The sequence below is a fragment of the Littorina saxatilis genome, linkage group LG7 (assembly GCF_037325665.1).
Source record: "Littorina saxatilis isolate snail1 linkage group LG7, US_GU_Lsax_2.0, whole genome shotgun sequence".
NCBI classification, from domain to species: domain Eukaryota; kingdom Metazoa; phylum Mollusca; class Gastropoda; order Littorinimorpha; family Littorinidae; genus Littorina; species Littorina saxatilis.
In genome coordinates, this window is record NC_090251.1 from 50,790,648 (window position 1) to 50,807,127 (window position 16,480).

The 16,480-nt window shown below is 42.2% G+C and overlaps 2 protein-coding genes across 2 annotated transcripts; one reads left to right on the top strand and one right to left on the bottom strand.

Annotated features, from left to right (window-relative positions):
• Window positions 1-869: 869 nt before the first annotated feature.
• Window positions 870-6,765, bottom strand: LOC138971736 (zinc finger protein 37 homolog). Its single transcript, XM_070344532.1, has 3 exons — window positions 6,684-6,765; window positions 4,797-4,947; window positions 870-4,156 (listed from the first exon to the last, which is right to left on the bottom strand). The coding sequence occupies exon 3, from the start codon at window positions 4,137-4,139 to the stop codon at window positions 1,659-1,661; it is 2,481 nt and encodes an 826-aa protein (XP_070200633.1). The 5' UTR covers window positions 4,140-4,156; window positions 4,797-4,947; window positions 6,684-6,765; the 3' UTR covers window positions 870-1,658.
• A 66-nt stretch (window positions 6,766-6,831) lies between these two features.
• Window positions 6,832-16,063, top strand: LOC138971739 (uncharacterized). Its single transcript, XM_070344535.1, has 8 exons — window positions 6,832-8,007; window positions 8,372-8,624; window positions 8,910-9,021; window positions 11,589-11,704; window positions 12,528-12,700; window positions 13,353-13,491; window positions 13,819-14,024; window positions 15,330-16,063. Exons 1-8 carry the CDS (start codon window positions 7,690-7,692, stop codon window positions 15,663-15,665), a joined length of 1,653 nt encoding a protein of 550 aa, XP_070200636.1. The 5' UTR covers window positions 6,832-7,689; the 3' UTR covers window positions 15,666-16,063.
• The last annotated feature ends 417 nt before the right edge of the window (window positions 16,064-16,480 follow it).

The following is a 16,480-nucleotide window of genomic DNA, read 5'->3' on the forward strand; positions in this document are numbered from 1 at the left end:
AAAGAGTATGGGCAATCCACTAGTGAGCGGTGATCTGTCTCCACACTTGGACCACATTCTTTCCTTTATTTGGTATTTAATGCCGTTTTCAACCGTTCAAGGTTATATCGCGACGGGGAAAGGGGGGTGGGGAGGAATGGGAAAGAGCCACTTGTTAATTGTTTCTTGTTCACAAAAGCACTAATCAAAAAATTGCTCCAGGGGCTTGCAACGTAGTACAATATAATTTATAATATATATGGACCACATTGTGAAAGAGAGAGTACTATTGGAAAGAGTATGGGCAATCCACTAGTGAGCGGTCTGTCTCCACACTTGGACCACATGTGCACACACACCCCTTGCTTGTGATTGGCCCATAATGTCGCACACGAAACCATGCTTCATATTTTCCAAGAATATTCACTTTCACAACCCATACAAACCTGACAGAGTTCTTTCCCAATACAGTGGAACCCCCCTTTTAAGACCTCCAAAAATGTGTGAAAATCAGGTCTTAAAAAAGAGGGAGTCTTTAAATGGAGGTAAATTTACAGAGGTTAACAACAGAACATCTAAAAAAAATCAAGGTCTTAAAAAGGAGGGAGTCTTAAAATGGAGGTAAATTTACAGAGGTTATCAACAGAACATCTAAAAAACTCAAGGTCTTAAAAAGGAGGGAGTCTTAAATTGGAGGGAGATTGACAGAGGTTATCAACAGAACATCTGACAAATCAAGGTCTTAAAAGGGAGGCAGGCTTAAAATGGAGCTACATTTACAGATGTTATAAACAGAAAATCTATTAAAAAAAACAAGATCTTAAAACCGAGGGAGTTTTTAAATGGAGGGAGATTGACAGAGGTTATCAACAGAACATCTAAAAAAAACAAGGTCTTAAAAAAGAGGGAGTCTTTAAATGGAGGTAAATTTACAGAGGTTATAAACAGAACATCTAACAAAAATCAAGGTCTTAAAAAGGAGGAAGTCTTAAATTGGGGGGTCTGAAAAGGGGGTTCCACTGTATCATCAATTGTGTCCTTGTAAAATGCTTCCCTTCAGACTTTAAAGGTGGTCATCTACATTTTGCTTTTTTTCAATAATCTTATGGTTAGATTTCGCTAAAAAGTTATGTCAGATGATGAATGAACCATGGGGAAAAACAGTTATAGAAAAAAAAAATATGTAAAAAAAGATTTTATTTTTGGGTAGCGTGGGTCCTAATGATAGGACGTGGAACCCCCCTTACGACCCCCAAATTTAAGACTTCTTCCCTTTGAAGACCCTCTTTTCTTAGACTTTTTGTTCATAGCCTCTGTAAATTTACCCCCATTTTAAGACTTCTCTCTTTTAAGACCCTGTTTCTCACTTTCTCTTCATAACCTCTGTAAATTTACCCCCATTTTAAGACTTCTCTCTTTTAAGACCCTGTTTCTCACTTTCTCTTCATAACCTCTGTAAATTTACCCCCATTTTAAGACTTCTTCCCTTTGAAGACCCTCTTTTCTTAGACTTTTTGTTCATAACCTCTGTAAATTTACCCCCATTTTAAGACTTCTTCCTTTTTAAGTCCTGATTTTCTCAGTTTTTTTGAGATCTTTAAAAGGGGGCGTTAAAAAAAAAGGGTGGGGTGGGGGGGTGTGTGTTCCACTGTAGTTAAAAGATTGATGTATGAGTGCCACTAGATTTCGGGATGATGTCGCTTCTGGTGGAACTTGAGGCTGCTGTAGGACCTGTAGGTCTTGCTGCACTTCTTGCAGGACAGGGGTCGGAGGTCAGTGTGGGTCACCTGGTGTCGCTTCAAGCTCCACAAGTTGTAGAACTTCCCGTCGCATTGATTGCACGGGTAGCGCTTGTCACCCAGGTGTCGCCGCTTGTGTTGCCACAGGGCGGGATGGGAGTTGAACCCTTTCTGACAGATGTCACAGCGTATGGGTCGCGTGTCTAAGTGCCGGTTGCGGTGGTAGGTGAAAATGTTGTGACGGGCGAAAGACTCGCCGCAGAACTCACACGTGTACGGTTTCTCTCCCGTGTGCTTCCGCATGTGGATCTCCAAGAGCTTTTCAATGCGGTAGGCCGCATCACATTGGCTGCACTTGTACGGCCTGTCCACTGAATGGGTCTGCAAGTGGCGCTTCATGTTAGCCACAGAACTGCAAGAGCGTCCACAGACGTGACACAGAACTGGTTTTGTGCTGTCCGGTGGTGCTTCCGAGGGGTGACGTCTTGCAATGTGCATGGACAACCATCTCTTGCTTTTGAACTGAGATGGGCAGTGAGGGCAGGGGAAGGGTCTGTGGCCTTCGTGAACTGACGCCACGTGGACAGACATGTGCGCCTTCGTCTTGAAACGGGACGGACAGATGGGGCATGGGAAAGGTCTCTCGCCGGAATGAACGGCTACCATGTGATTTTTCAGGTTTCGCTCGCTCAGCAGTATTTTCTCACAGACGGAGCACTTAAACGGACCCTCTTTCTTTAAACCATCCACAAAATCTGGAGAATGATTAATTTTCCTCGCACTTTTCGAACCTCCTGTGTTAGTGTCGCCAACTGAATGATGCTTCTGGACATGAACGGTCAGCCAATGTTTGCTTTTGAACTCAGAGGGGCAGTGGGGACAGGGAAAAGGTCTTTTCCCCTCGTGCACAGAAGCCACATGGTCATTCATGTGACCCTTTGTTTTGAAGCGAGACGGGCAGATGGGGCAGGGAAATGGTCTTTTATCAGAGTGAACTGCAGTGAAGTGATTCTTCAAGTTTCTCTCAGTTTTGAGCATTTTCCCACAAGCTGAACATTCATACGGTCCCTTACTCTTTTTATTTCTGGTTGTTCTGATGTGTATTTTCTCTCTTTTATTTTCACCTGAGCTCCTTGTAACTCTTTTGTTACTGTCTAAATCTGCAACAGAACTCTCCACAGTATAACTGTCAGATTTTGGGATCACTTTGCTGCTGCCTGTGTTTGAGGGACTTTTAATTTTTTTGTCAGGAGACTGGGTTTTTTCTTTTGCAGAATCTTCCAGAAGCTGAGGAGCTACTTCCTCATTGGCTCCAGCAGCACTTGTTTTATTGTTGTAAATCTTGTGAACGATCCTCTTATGGTCCCCTACATAGCGAGCCACTCTAAAAGCAGCACCACATATTTCACAACTGTAACTTCTCCTGTCCATGGCTGCTATTCCTGTGATTTTCTGACTGTTCTGATTGTTTGGTGAAGTGGTCTGTTTGGTTGACTCATTCTCACTCACACTATCTTTGTCACTTTCATAGTCAGGGAAGGCGACGACAACATTGTATTCTGCATCTGAAGCATCCTCCACTTTCATTTCACATGATGCATTTTTCTCTGGAAGTTGTTTTTCTCTGTCACATTCAGAAACATTATTTTCTAGTGCAGTGTTCTGCCTCTGTTGAATGTATTCAGCCTCACCTACATTTTCACCCTTTAGATTTACATCCCCATTAGCCAGGCAAGAAACAGCGTCCTTCTTGTGAATTTTTTCAAGATAAGAGAATGACGTCTTTTGTAAAACGAAACAAACTTCAGTGCCTGTAAAAGACCCAATCACATCGGTTTCCGCTTGATGAGTTCTCACGTGCTCTTCCAGTTCCCTGCTAGAGTTGTAGCCGACTCTGCAGTGCTTACACTGGAAAGGTTTGATGAGGGTGTGTTCCTCCAAATGGGCAATGAGCTCAGCACACATGCTGTAGGCCACACCACACAAACCACACTGGAATAATTTACCATCCCGTGGTGTAGAAGAGACCAACCGTGGTGAAAGGCTTTCTCTGTCCTGTGACGAAGTAGCAATGAACTGTGTAGGACGACTTCCTCTGTCCTGTGACGAAGTAGCGATGAACTGTGTAGGACGGCTTTCTCCGGCCTGTGACAGAGTGGTGATGAACTGTGGTGAACGGCTTTCTCTTTCATGTGACGGAGTAGTGACGGACTGTGTTGAACAGCTTTCTCCATCAACAGCAGAAGGAGAAGTGACCAACTGTGTTGACTGGCTGTCTCTGTCGTGTGACGTAGTAGTGATGAACTGTGGTGAGCTTTCTCCAGCCTGTGATGGAGTAGTGATGAACTGTGGTGAACAGCTTTCCTCAACAGCAGATGGCATGAGCCCTGCCTGTGGTGTCATGATGCTTTCTGCCGCCATGATGACACTGGAGATCCCTGAAAAGCAAAACAAGACATAAGACATAAGATTTTATTACAACCATGTGCAGCACACAGGAATGTTGCTTGGCTTGAGTACATTCAATACACATTCCAACACAACAACCGGTGTCACGAACTGAAAGCTCTGCCTGAACAATCCTTCTCATTGTGGTCAATCCGCATGGCGAGATTAATCAGGTCGTGAACAACCTAACCCTAACCCTAACCCTTACCCTAACCCTAACCCATGGTTCGTTCGGTCAAATGGTCGCATTTTTTAAGTCCAAGATTGGCGCATGCGCATTGACCGTATTGAGAAGATTGTTCAGCAGAGGTTTCAGTTTGTGACACCGGCGCTTTGATACAAGCTCTTGTGCTTGTTCCAAATAGATAATTGGTTTGAACACTCTTTTATTCATAGAAATTGCTGAAATTGATCTGTTACTGCTAGGCAAAAAATAAATACCATTAGCTGATAATGAAAAGGCGGTCAGCCATGGACAGCCAATCGAAATGGCAGCTGTAGGGCCGCCCTTTTTTCTTGCGTAGCAAGCAACCCCAAGGCTTCCTCGCACACGCTTGCCAAATCCTAGCATTCCTCGCGACGAGAATTGGCCAAGAAACGGTACTTCCTCGCCCCACTCGCTTCACTCACCAATTCTTGTCTTAAAGATGCTGGGGACTGGCAACACCACTCATCATCATCTTCATCCCTTAGACAGTCACACCTGTTGTATCGATTATTCTGCGGTGGTATTGGGTTGTGCAAAAAACACCCTTCTTTGGTGCCTGGACTGCTGACCCGTCTGTTGAAAAAAAAAATCCATCACATTTCAGATCCAACATTGGTGACAAAAACAACAACGAAAAAAAACCAAAATACACTCGGCCAAAGAATAATTGCAACAAATTTTGCACCCCCTAAAATAGCATTAAATCCCCTCTCATTTCATTCAAACTTTATATGCCAGTTAAGGCCGTTCACTTGACTATCTGGATCACCATTCGGATTAAAATTTAAATAGAGTTGCACCAGTTTGGAACTCACTATCTCACAAAACTAAAACGGCTACTAACCTCAACAGATTCAAGAACCAACTGGACACAGAAATACTTATGAAATGAAGTTTGTATGAGTACGATGAGTGACCATTGTCACACAAGTTACAAATTATGCATGCAATACAGACCAATGTATAGATCTATATATACGTTGTTGAACTACTGATAGGACGTATAAAGGCCGCGAGGCCTATCTCATTCAATGAGTGTCCCTATACCTATACCTGAAGATTTCTTTGACAGGGATCATGTGAGCTCCGCTCAAAATCGAATGGACAAAAACGGAAGGGCCCAATTAAAAATCAAAAAAAAATCAGGAGTGGCATAGCACATGAAATACGCAAGCTAGCTAAACAAAACAACCTGTTCTGGTTAGATTATTGATTGGGCTTTCTTCTCGCATGTAAAAGTTAACACGGTGGCCTAGTGGTAAGGCGTCCGCCCAGTGAGCGGGAGGTCGTGGGTTCGAACCCCGGCCGGGTCATACCTAAGACTTTAAAATTGGCAATCTAGTGGCTGCTCCGCCTAGCGTCTGGCATTATGGGGTTAGTGTTAGGACTGGTTGGTCCGGTGTCAGAATAATGTGACTGGGTGAGACATAAAGCCTGTGCTGCGACTTCTGTCTTGTGTGTGGCGCACGTCAAATGTCAAAGCAGCACCGCCCTGATATCACCCTTCGTGGTGGACTGCGCGTTAAGCAAACAAACAAACAAATCGCACGTAAAAGTTGCAAAGTTTTGCTTACTGTGATTTGTTGTCGATTTTTAATTGGGCCCTTCCATTTTTGTTAAAGAAATCTTTAATCCAAAAGGTTATCCTAGTCAAATTAACGGCCTTAACTTGCATTTACAGTTTGAATGAAATGACAGGGGAATTATAATGCGTTTTATTTGGGTGCGAAATTTGTTGCAATAGAATGAATAATGTTTTGGCCTAGTGTAGCTTGACTGACTCTAAATTTTGACAACACCTGTGTAGAGACCAAGTGTTACTGTCTGGCATCTGTCTCGAAGTTCCGAGAAAAATGTCCCTCTTTCTTTTTGCTGCGATGCCCGCAGAATCCCTCCGAACGGTGGCACTGCTCTCAGACACCTCATAGTCATACGTAGGCTGACCACAGGCGGAAGGTATCGTTCACTGGACCACTACTTCCATAGAAAGACTACTATGAAAGTAGTGGTCCAGTGAACGATACCTTCCGCCTGTGGGCTGACACAGGTAAAGTCAGTTTCAGTCTATGTGTCACAGCCTTCTTTATTTCTCGACATGCACAGAATGCCTGTAAGCTGATTATCATTTAAAATTTCCCGCCCGATTACGAGAACATTTGGACGATCAGTGTGGGTATAGGGTGGGGTTGGGTGGGGGTGATGGAGTCGACTGACAGAGTGCGTGTAAGGCTCGGGGTGGGTGGTGTCTTGGCGGTTTCAGCCCTCTGCACGGGCCCCTCAAACATGAAAGAGTGAAAAAGGTAACTTACAAACTGCCAATCACGCCATGGAGACGCACAACAGCCCCACAAAAATGTTCATTCTGATGAGATTCCACAAGAAGAATTTAGCAACTTGACTCTGTGTGAATGCTCTCCCTTGGTTCCAGGGAAGCTACTCACTTGCACCATCTTTTGACCGAAACAAGACAACTGTCCGTTTTGTAGACTTTATTCTCGCATGAAATAGCTACTAGGGCGAACAATATCGATAGGTATGTGTAAAAGTTCGTTTGTATTCTCTTAGGTAGTATAGTACAGTAAATGTCTTCATTCGATTGCTACTCATGAGCAGCGATTTGGGGCGTGCAAACTGTAAAGTGTAAGTAGACCAATGACAAAGAGTGAAAGACACACAAACTGACAAAGAAAGGAGCAAATAAATAGCTGCGAGCCTCAGGAAACTGATAGTTAGATATAGGATCTAGAATCATGTCCCTTTAATTATCACCACCACTGCTACGTATGCCACTGCTAGCTCCACTTCAGCTACTCCTACTACTTGTACAGTACTCGTGCACTGCTGAAGATGACCATGCAGAGACAGTGGAGGCAGAAGGGGTCTAACTCAACCCAAAGTGGGTGCTTTGTTTTCTGTTGTTGTGGTATCAGGAGAAACGCAAGGTACAGTTCCTCCTGGTAGGAAAGAGAACGTACAGTTACTCAAACATGGCAAATCAAGCATTATCAACATCACTTTCAGTACATAATAGGTCTTCAACAGCAAATACAACTTCGCGACCAGCATATTCAAGTAATTCAACAACAATTACAACTTCGTGATCAGCATATTCAAGGAATTCAAGCCCAACTAAATATTAAAGAGCAAGCCAACAATCAGCTACAGGCTGAACAGCGAAAGAAAGACGCCACAATTGTAAAATTAAGACAGAAACTTGCTAAGAGTCGCCAAGAAACTAAAGACAGGTCATTTTCAAAACAAAGACTATGCTACTCGGCCCTGACCAGGCAGGGACGATATCTACGCAGGCACCAAATGAAAAGAGTATTAGATACTATATTTGAAGACTCTTCTGTGGACACAACGTGTGTCACAATATCCTTTGAAGTCACAAACCAGAAAACATTTTCCTTACAAGTGAAAGGAGTACCACAAGCAGCTCAATTAACAGAGGCAGAACAGAAACTAGAGTCCACGCATAAGATCCTCAGGGTTAAAGACAAATACAGGATTTCGTACAAAGCCCTGCAGGCCCTGAGAATACAAGCTGGACTTCAAATTCCTACAACAAAGTACCTGAACACAGAATCATTGAGGCTGGGAACAAGCTTCGAAATAACTCCTATCCAAGGAGTAAGTCTTCTACAAGTTTTGTTGTTTGTTTTTTGTTCATAAGGATGGTATCCTTGATATTGCTTCATCTTACTTCAACATTATATTGTCAACGAAAATAATAACAAAAAGACACTTTTTCACCATGGCTTTGATTAAACCCAACAACAAATTCATGAATGTGTACTACACACAGACATAAATACATACACACACACATACAAATATGTAACTCAATTCGCAAAGAGTTTGTGAAACATGGCTGCACACATTTTCTGAAGCTTTTCTCATCTAGCATAATTATGTGACATTAGAACAATTCCACTTTTCTCCGAAATGTAATTCAATGCCAAAACTTTATGTATAAATGCATTTATTGTAACAGGTGCCAGACGGGGGTATGAGGCAGATATCTGAGATGGTCAGTTATTTGATGGATCTTCCGGAAAATAGACCGTTGCTCAACACTGAGGAAGACATCATCACTATCTGGCTACGCTTTGCCAGTGATGGAGCGAAGATCACGAAATGCAAAGATTCTGTGAGGGCAGTCTGCAAATTGATCCCGCCAATTGAACATGGACGCTACACCCGGAAAAGCTCCCCCGATGATGAAATTACATTGCTTCTGTATATGGGTAAGTGCCAAATTTCACTATTCATTTTTCTTGAGGCTCCATCATTATATTTCACACATGCATACAGTTGATTCATATTATGGTAGAACATATGTATATAACTTTGAAAAGACTTGTTTGTTTTCTCTCCCAATTGGTTGAATATGTACATATATAAACAAAGGAATAATTCCTCCACGTGTCCACACCAGTGAGTAGCAAAGCCGGGACAGAAAATCCCCGGTTTAATACATTCATGGTGATATTGATAAGTTTTTGTTTATTTTATCATTTGCTCTAACACAGGGAAAGAAGACAGAACAACCTTTGAAACGGCTTCAAGGCGCATCATTCGGGAGATGAAAGAAGCGGCTACACATGGCTACCAGGTCAAAGGAAAAACCGTGAAAGTGGCCTGGTATGAAACATGTTATACAGTGGAACCCCTCACAACGACCCCCCTCTCTAAGGACTACCCCGCCACAACGACCCTTTTTTTTTTAACCGATGTGTTTCCTTATATAGTTGTCACCAGTGTAGCGACCACCCCGCTCTAACGTCTAAGGACCGACCTAACAGCTTGTGTAACGACTTTGTCAGACAAAGCCAAGACTCAGTCAGCGTAACGCATCACTGACAAACCGGTTATAACCAGTCTTGCGTAAGCAAAGGCACTAATTAACCGCTGAGAGGTGTGATGGTTGGGTGGGCTGAGTAAACATCACAAACCAATCATCGAGAAAACAAACTCACGTGACCAACACACACCGTTCAATTCAGTCAGAATAGACAGTCTTTGGACAGAAGAGCAGTGGAGATCGACATGGCGTCTACAAAGAAAAGAAAATATTTAACTCTCGAAAATCGAGTGAATGTTGTGAACAGACACAAAAAGGGAGAAACTGCCATCGCGATTGCAAAAAGTCTTGATGTTGGAAAATCGCAAATTCAAAGAATTATCCAACTCCAAGAAAACATTCTGAAAAAGGTGGGGAAGTGGTGACAAGGCAGTGAACGCACTCACCATGCACTGACATCATACGAAAGCAGCCACACAAACACAGCACAGGCAGAGGCAGGTGTGCAGATGCTTTGTGAGAATAAGCGTTGAAAACCAGTTTGAATAAAAAACCATCAGATAGAGCCGCATGTCATAATCATTCTTCTTGTCTGGCTTTATTAACTGCATGCCGATCTTGTGGCAGTGACTTTTCACTCTTCAGTCGGACTGTACACAAACCGCTCTCACTCTCCCTCACTGACTACCCTAAGCCCTGACAACTGATCCTTGGAAATTGTTTGGAAGAGTACACCTCTCTATTTCTCTCCAATGCTCTTCCTGCTGACTTCAGTGACACCGGACACCCCACTGAGTTTAGCCAGCTACCCCCCCCCCCCCCCCTCTCTCTCTCTCTCTCCCCCCCAGCCATGTACTGTTTGGTGCTGTGGCCAGAGAGGTGTCACCGGCTAATTCCCCCCCGCGGGTTAGGGGGAGTCCCATATTGGTTGGGACTAGAAAGAATTTACCCGATGCTAACCAGCATGTCGTAAGAGGCGACTAACGGTTCTGTTTCTTCTCTTCTTTTGTCTTATTTCTGCCTTACCAGTCCTTTCACCTATATTTCCTTCCAAGAAAACTCTCCCTACTATTCCCTGCAGTTTTCCAATTCTTTTCTTGTTGTCTTATTTCTACCTGACTGGATCCATCACCTTTATTTCACTTACCAAAAGTCTTCTTTTCCACATCCTTATTTCTCTGCACCCCGCATGTCGTATGAGGCGACTAACGGATTCTGTTTCTCCTTTAACCCTTGTTAAGTGGTTCTTGTATAGAATATAGTCAATGTTTGTAAAGATTTTAGTCAAGCAGTATGTAAGAAATGTTTAGTCCTTTGTACTGGAAACTTGCATTCTCCCAGTAAGGTAATATATTGTACTACGTTGCAAGCCCCTGGAGCAATTTTTTGATTAGTGCTTTTGTGAACAAGAAACACTTAACAAGTGGCTCTATCCCATCTCCCTCCTTTCCCCTATCCCATCTCCCCCGTTTCCCTCGTCGCGATATAACCTTCGTGGTTGAAAACGACGTTAAACACCAAATAAAGATAAAAGACCGGCTAATTGAGGCCAGCTGCACTGTTCACTCAGAGCAAAACTAGTTGACTGTGTCTAACTCTTGACAAAGCAACACAACTGAAGGGTTCACAGATTAGGTAACCGACTCACTGGTCAAGGCTGCAGGGAAACAAGAGTATCTTGTCAATGAAAGAGGTTACACACAGATACGCGATGCTGAGAACGGTGGCCGATTTTTCACTCTCTTTCTCGGAGAGCCTTCATCATTGCAGGGACTGCTGTAAAGAAATGCTTGCTCAGAAACTAACTCTTTTTGCATTGAAACATGCACCAGAACTGGTGGACACCATCGACAATGTCAAACATGAAATCGAAGCAGTTTGCTTGAGGAAACGGTCGTCAGCAACTCAAACTTCTCTGTTTTCTTTTTCTAAGAAAATCTGAGGTGACTTTCTTTGTGGCCCCGCCCCCTCCCTCTGTAAGGACCCCCGTCCATAAGGACCGATTTTTGTCAACATTTTCAAGGTCGCTACAGAGGGGTTCCACTGTACTTTCAAAAAGCAATTTTTCACTGTCGTATTATAGGTAGCATTACTGGGCAGCTTCCATGTTGCACTTCTCATGTTCAATTGAAAACTGGAATTGACAAAGTAAATATTATTCCTTTGTAGTTTGTAATTGTCTCGCTGCAGCCCAAAATACAACTACTTGACCACCTCAGTGGCAGTGAAATAAGGCAAATACTACGAGCTTGCGGGTTTGATCACTGGCAGTCATACCAAACACTTGAAAGTGGTACTCTAGCAGCTGCCCGGTCACGGTTTTGACAAATAAGAAATATGCTTTTTATTTCTTTTATATAGAGATGACAAGGCATGCAGTTTGACAGTTTCTTATTTTTTTTAACAGGTTACTGTGCTCTGACTGGAAGGCCATGGCTCTGCTCAAGGGACTCAACGCAGCCAATTCCAGTCACTTTTGTCTGTGGTGTCACTGCCACAAACATGACATTGCAAACTTTACCAGTAAGTCGGTGCATATTTACATAACATATATTGATATATTATACACAAATGAGTAAAAGTCATGTGTGGCAAAAAGATTTGACTTTGTAAAGTCTGTTTCATGTACTGCCTTTTATGTGACAATCATTATAATAACATGTTGCAACTCCCCATCATCATGATAACATGTTTCAATTCCCCATCATTATGATAACATGTTGCAATTCCCCATCATTATGATAACATGTTGCAACTCCCCATCAGTATAACATGTTGCAACTCCCCATCATTATGATAACGTGTTGCAACTCCCCATCATTATGATAACATGTTGCAACTCCCCATCAGTATAACATGTTGCAACTCCCCATCATTATGATAACGTGTTGCAACTCCCCATCACTATGATAACATGTTGCAACTCCCCATCATTATGATAACATGTTGCAACTCCCCATCATTATGATAACATGTTGCAACTCCCCATTTAATAAGAAAACACACATACACCCTGGGCACAAAATTGTTTGTTGCACAACAGGAAGTGTTATCATATACACATCCCCAAAAAATTGCACATAAATACATGCACTGTACATCCTGAGAAAAATGTTAGTGAACATAAATACAAAGCTCACGTTGCTGATGACCCTTGAACAGGCCTATTAAATCGCTATACAACGGCGTATTGTAAAAGTAAAATAACAGTCTCGTGAGGAACCAATTAGTTATTCAAAACTGTACAAACTAGTACCCCTCAGAACTATAAGTAATTAATATAACATTGGGTTTAAACAAGTTCTCAAGTCATGTCATCATTTTGTCCCTGTTTTGATCCTTCCAGAGGATTGTGATGTCCAGCGCACAAGCCAAAGGCAAGAAGAGTGCCTCCAGCCAAACGCTGCGGAGTCCCTTGGCTACAAGGAGAGCGACCTTCTGCCATTCATACCATATCATAGAATGATCCCAGACGAGTTGCATCTCCGCATGAGGATTACCAACAAACTCATCAACCAGGTCCAATTACTTTCAATTTTAGCAAACAAGATCATGAAATCATTATTTATGCATCCCACAACAACACTGAAAAGAGAAAGGGTATATGAAACACTAAAAACAATATTGGAAATGTGGATGTGTCGGCTTTGATGGATAATGCTAGACAAATATCTCTTGACGTCTTGTGGGCTTATGAACTGTATTCAGGACAATTGACTCGTAAATTGCACAATAAATAAAAGGTTTGCATTGATCACGACTATTTATAGATGACAATATTGCAGAGGGTCTCAGGGGGGGGGGGGGGGGGCGAGCTCATGTATGGTGGTGCTGTGGCCGATCCACAATTAACCACCCACAATTGTGAAACTGAATAGGACCTAGCTGGACTGTGACATGACCATCTGATTGAATGAATGAATGTCGATTTATAAAGCGCGTAAAAACTTCCAAATAGATCAAACTGACATGGTTGAAGGTTGGAGAGTATTTTCTGTTCACAAAACTGTGATATTTTTTGTTTGAAGGTAGGAGAGTACAAAAGTCTCTTCAATGTAGCTACACGATAATTACAATGACGACGTCGCCAGTTGTGACCAACTTTTTTCGCAAATAGTATTGGTCTCATTGTTTTATTTTTTTTAACTTCATACTTTTGTCATGTTCGCAGGTGGTGATGTACAGTGTGTACCAAGGCAACAAGACACGCTTGGTTGAAGCAATGAAAGACATCAACATCCAATTCCAGTTCTTTGAGAAACAAGGGGATGATGGGAAGAACAGCATCAATACCTGGACAAACTTCAACGGTATGTGGATATAATGTTCAATTATATGTCAGACTTTACCATACATCACGTGAACCTTCCGAGCAAGCCTACATAATCGCCAGAAAAGCTAAGAATTTAGAGTGAGAATGGTCAAAGAGAAGCTACCCCTTTCTACATGATATGGTCGTTTACAAGATAAAACACAAGTAGCACCAAAGGAAATATATCTTGGGATGGTTTGTTCAATTGTCAATGGAAAGGAGTCTAAGCTTGTGCACTGTTTAAAATAAATAATGTACATGGTTGAATGACGTTCGAAATGTAGGCATTTTAAAATTAACCATTTACTATTTCCTTATTGTGCAGGTGACCAACTCCAGATTGTGTTGGAGAAGCTGAACATTCTGGCGATTCTGGATCGTGGCCCTTTGGATATAATAAAGCTCCAGACAGTGACGAAGCCGGCCTTGATTCAAGCCATACAAAGGAAAACTGGCCGAGTGCTGCCAGCGACAACAAAAAAGGCGTTTTTGGTCTTGGAGATTCAACATGTACTGTCTCTAGAGGATCAGGTAAGATCATACATCAGGGCTCCATTTTTGACTCACATGCGAAGCAAAAGTGAGTCTATGTACTCACCCGAGTCGTCCGTCCGTCCGTCCGTCCGGACGTCCGGACGTCCGTCCGTCCGTCCGTCCGTCCGTCCGTCCGGAAAACTTTAACGTTGGATATTTCTTGGACACTATTCAGTCTATCAGTACCAAATTTGGCAAGATGGTGTATGATGACAAGGCCCCAAAAAACATACATAGCATCTTGACCTTGCTTCAAGGTCAAGGTCGCAGGGGCCATAAATGTTGCCTAAAAAACAGCTATTTTTCACATTTTTCCCATTTTCTCTGAAGTTTTTGAGATTCAATACCTCACCTATATATGATATATAGGGCAAAGTAAGCCCCATCTTTTGATACCAGTTTGGTTTACCTTGCTTCAAGGTCAAGGTCACAGGAGCTCTTCAAAGTTGGATTGTATACATATTTTGAAGTGACCTTGACCCTGAACTATGGAAGATAACTGTTTCAAACTTATAAATTATGTGGGGCACATGTTATGCTTTCATCATGAGACACATTTGGTCACATATGATCAAGGTCAAGGTCACTTTGACCCTTATGAAATGTGACCAAAATAAGGTAGTGAACCACTAAAAGTGACCATATCTCATGGTAGAAAGAGCCAATAAGCACCATTGTACTTCCTATGTCTTGAATTAACAGCTTTGTGTTGCATGACCTTGGATGACCTTGACCTTGGGTCAAGGTCACATGTATTTTGGTAGGAAAAATGTGTAAAGCATGTGAGTCGTATGGGCTTTGCCCTTCTTGTTCATGATTCTTTAGAGAGGGATCACCCCCTGCTTTATCTTTTTAAGGAGTATTTTCACTCCCTGCCAAATGTTTTAAGCAATAGACTACAAAACGGTTCAATGTGGTTAAAATGACAGCGGCGGGCATTTGCACACATACACACACTGAAGTCAATGCTGGATGAAAGGCCTGAATAAATAAATGTGCACAGGTTGATTATTAAAGATTGTTCACTGTTTACACACACGACCTTGTTTATGAAACTTCACGTCTTGGTCAAGAAAAATAAGTTAACTAAAACCGTTCTTATGATATAGTTAGTTGTGTCCAGCAGACAAAAAAAAAGCTGAACAAGGACCGGTTCTTGGGATATCCAGACACTTGGGCCAAATGGATTGAAGCAGTCTTTTGACAAAACGTCGCCTCATAGTGTAAAGTTCGTAAAAAAAAAAATTATTGGATATTGTATTAGTGCTTCATTTCAATGTTAAATTCTTTGTCATCATACAGAGGGAGCTTGTGGCGAATCACGGACAGCGACCGAGGAGAATCCAAATGAATGGTGCTGCCCCAGAAGCGGAACAGGGTCCAGATCCGCCCAAGACCGTGGACCCAGCAGGCATTCAGGAGGTGTGGGATGGGTTCAAGGACTTGATGGTGGCTGCAAAAGCCCGTCCAGGAACTCGGAATGCATTGACACCACAGCAGTTCCACGAGGATGCCAAGGAATGGGCTGAAAAGTTCAAAGAGCACACATTTACAGAAGATGTCATTCCTTGTATTCACGGCAAGTTTTATAAAGTCTGTGAAAAATGTGATTACTTACGAGACTGTAGTCACTGTTGACAGAAGTATCTGATTGGAGAACCTCCATATCAAAACAGAGTTAGCTGTGGCACAGTAGAACTCCTTTATTGCAAAAAAAAGAAAGGACTGAAATGGAGTTAAATTTAAAGAAGTTGTGAATACATGCAGATACTCTGAAAGACTGGGATCTTAACAGGGTAGAGGTCTTGAAAGGGGTTCCACTGTACTGCAGAACATAATTATCCTGCGAGCAGACATATTTAAATATTACCCAGTACAAGTGTTTTATGTACGTAGCAGGTTACTTCTGATGCTTCTTATCTCCAATATTTTTCATTTCAAATTGTTTTAACTTTAAGTTGAACATTTTGAAAATCATCAGCATAAGGTGTGTATCACTTGCAGTTGCAGGCTTTGTTGATAATAAACTATTGTTGCTCAAGTAAATGGCCTTGTGTGCATCTAGCTGTGGATTGAAGGGCTGTTTGTTGACCTGAACAATGCCCAAAGCATGTGTGTGTGTGTTATGAAAAGAGAAAGAATTAGAGTTTGAAGTCCAAAATTTTGTTTGTGTGGTCTCCGGCCCATAACAATTAAGTCAGGTACGTAACACATAATACAAATCAAAATGATCTGAAACAAACCACAAACAATGAAAGCATGTTCATACACAGTGAAACTGCATTGTCCGTGGTCTCAGATATATTCTTTTGCCCAATCAAACACTCATGTTGAAGCATAATGGATGTGTCTTATGCACACACAAAAAAAACAAGAAATAAATAAAAGGCTACTGAAATCCTTGCACTCTCACTCACACACACACACATACACACACCCACTCCATTGACCCA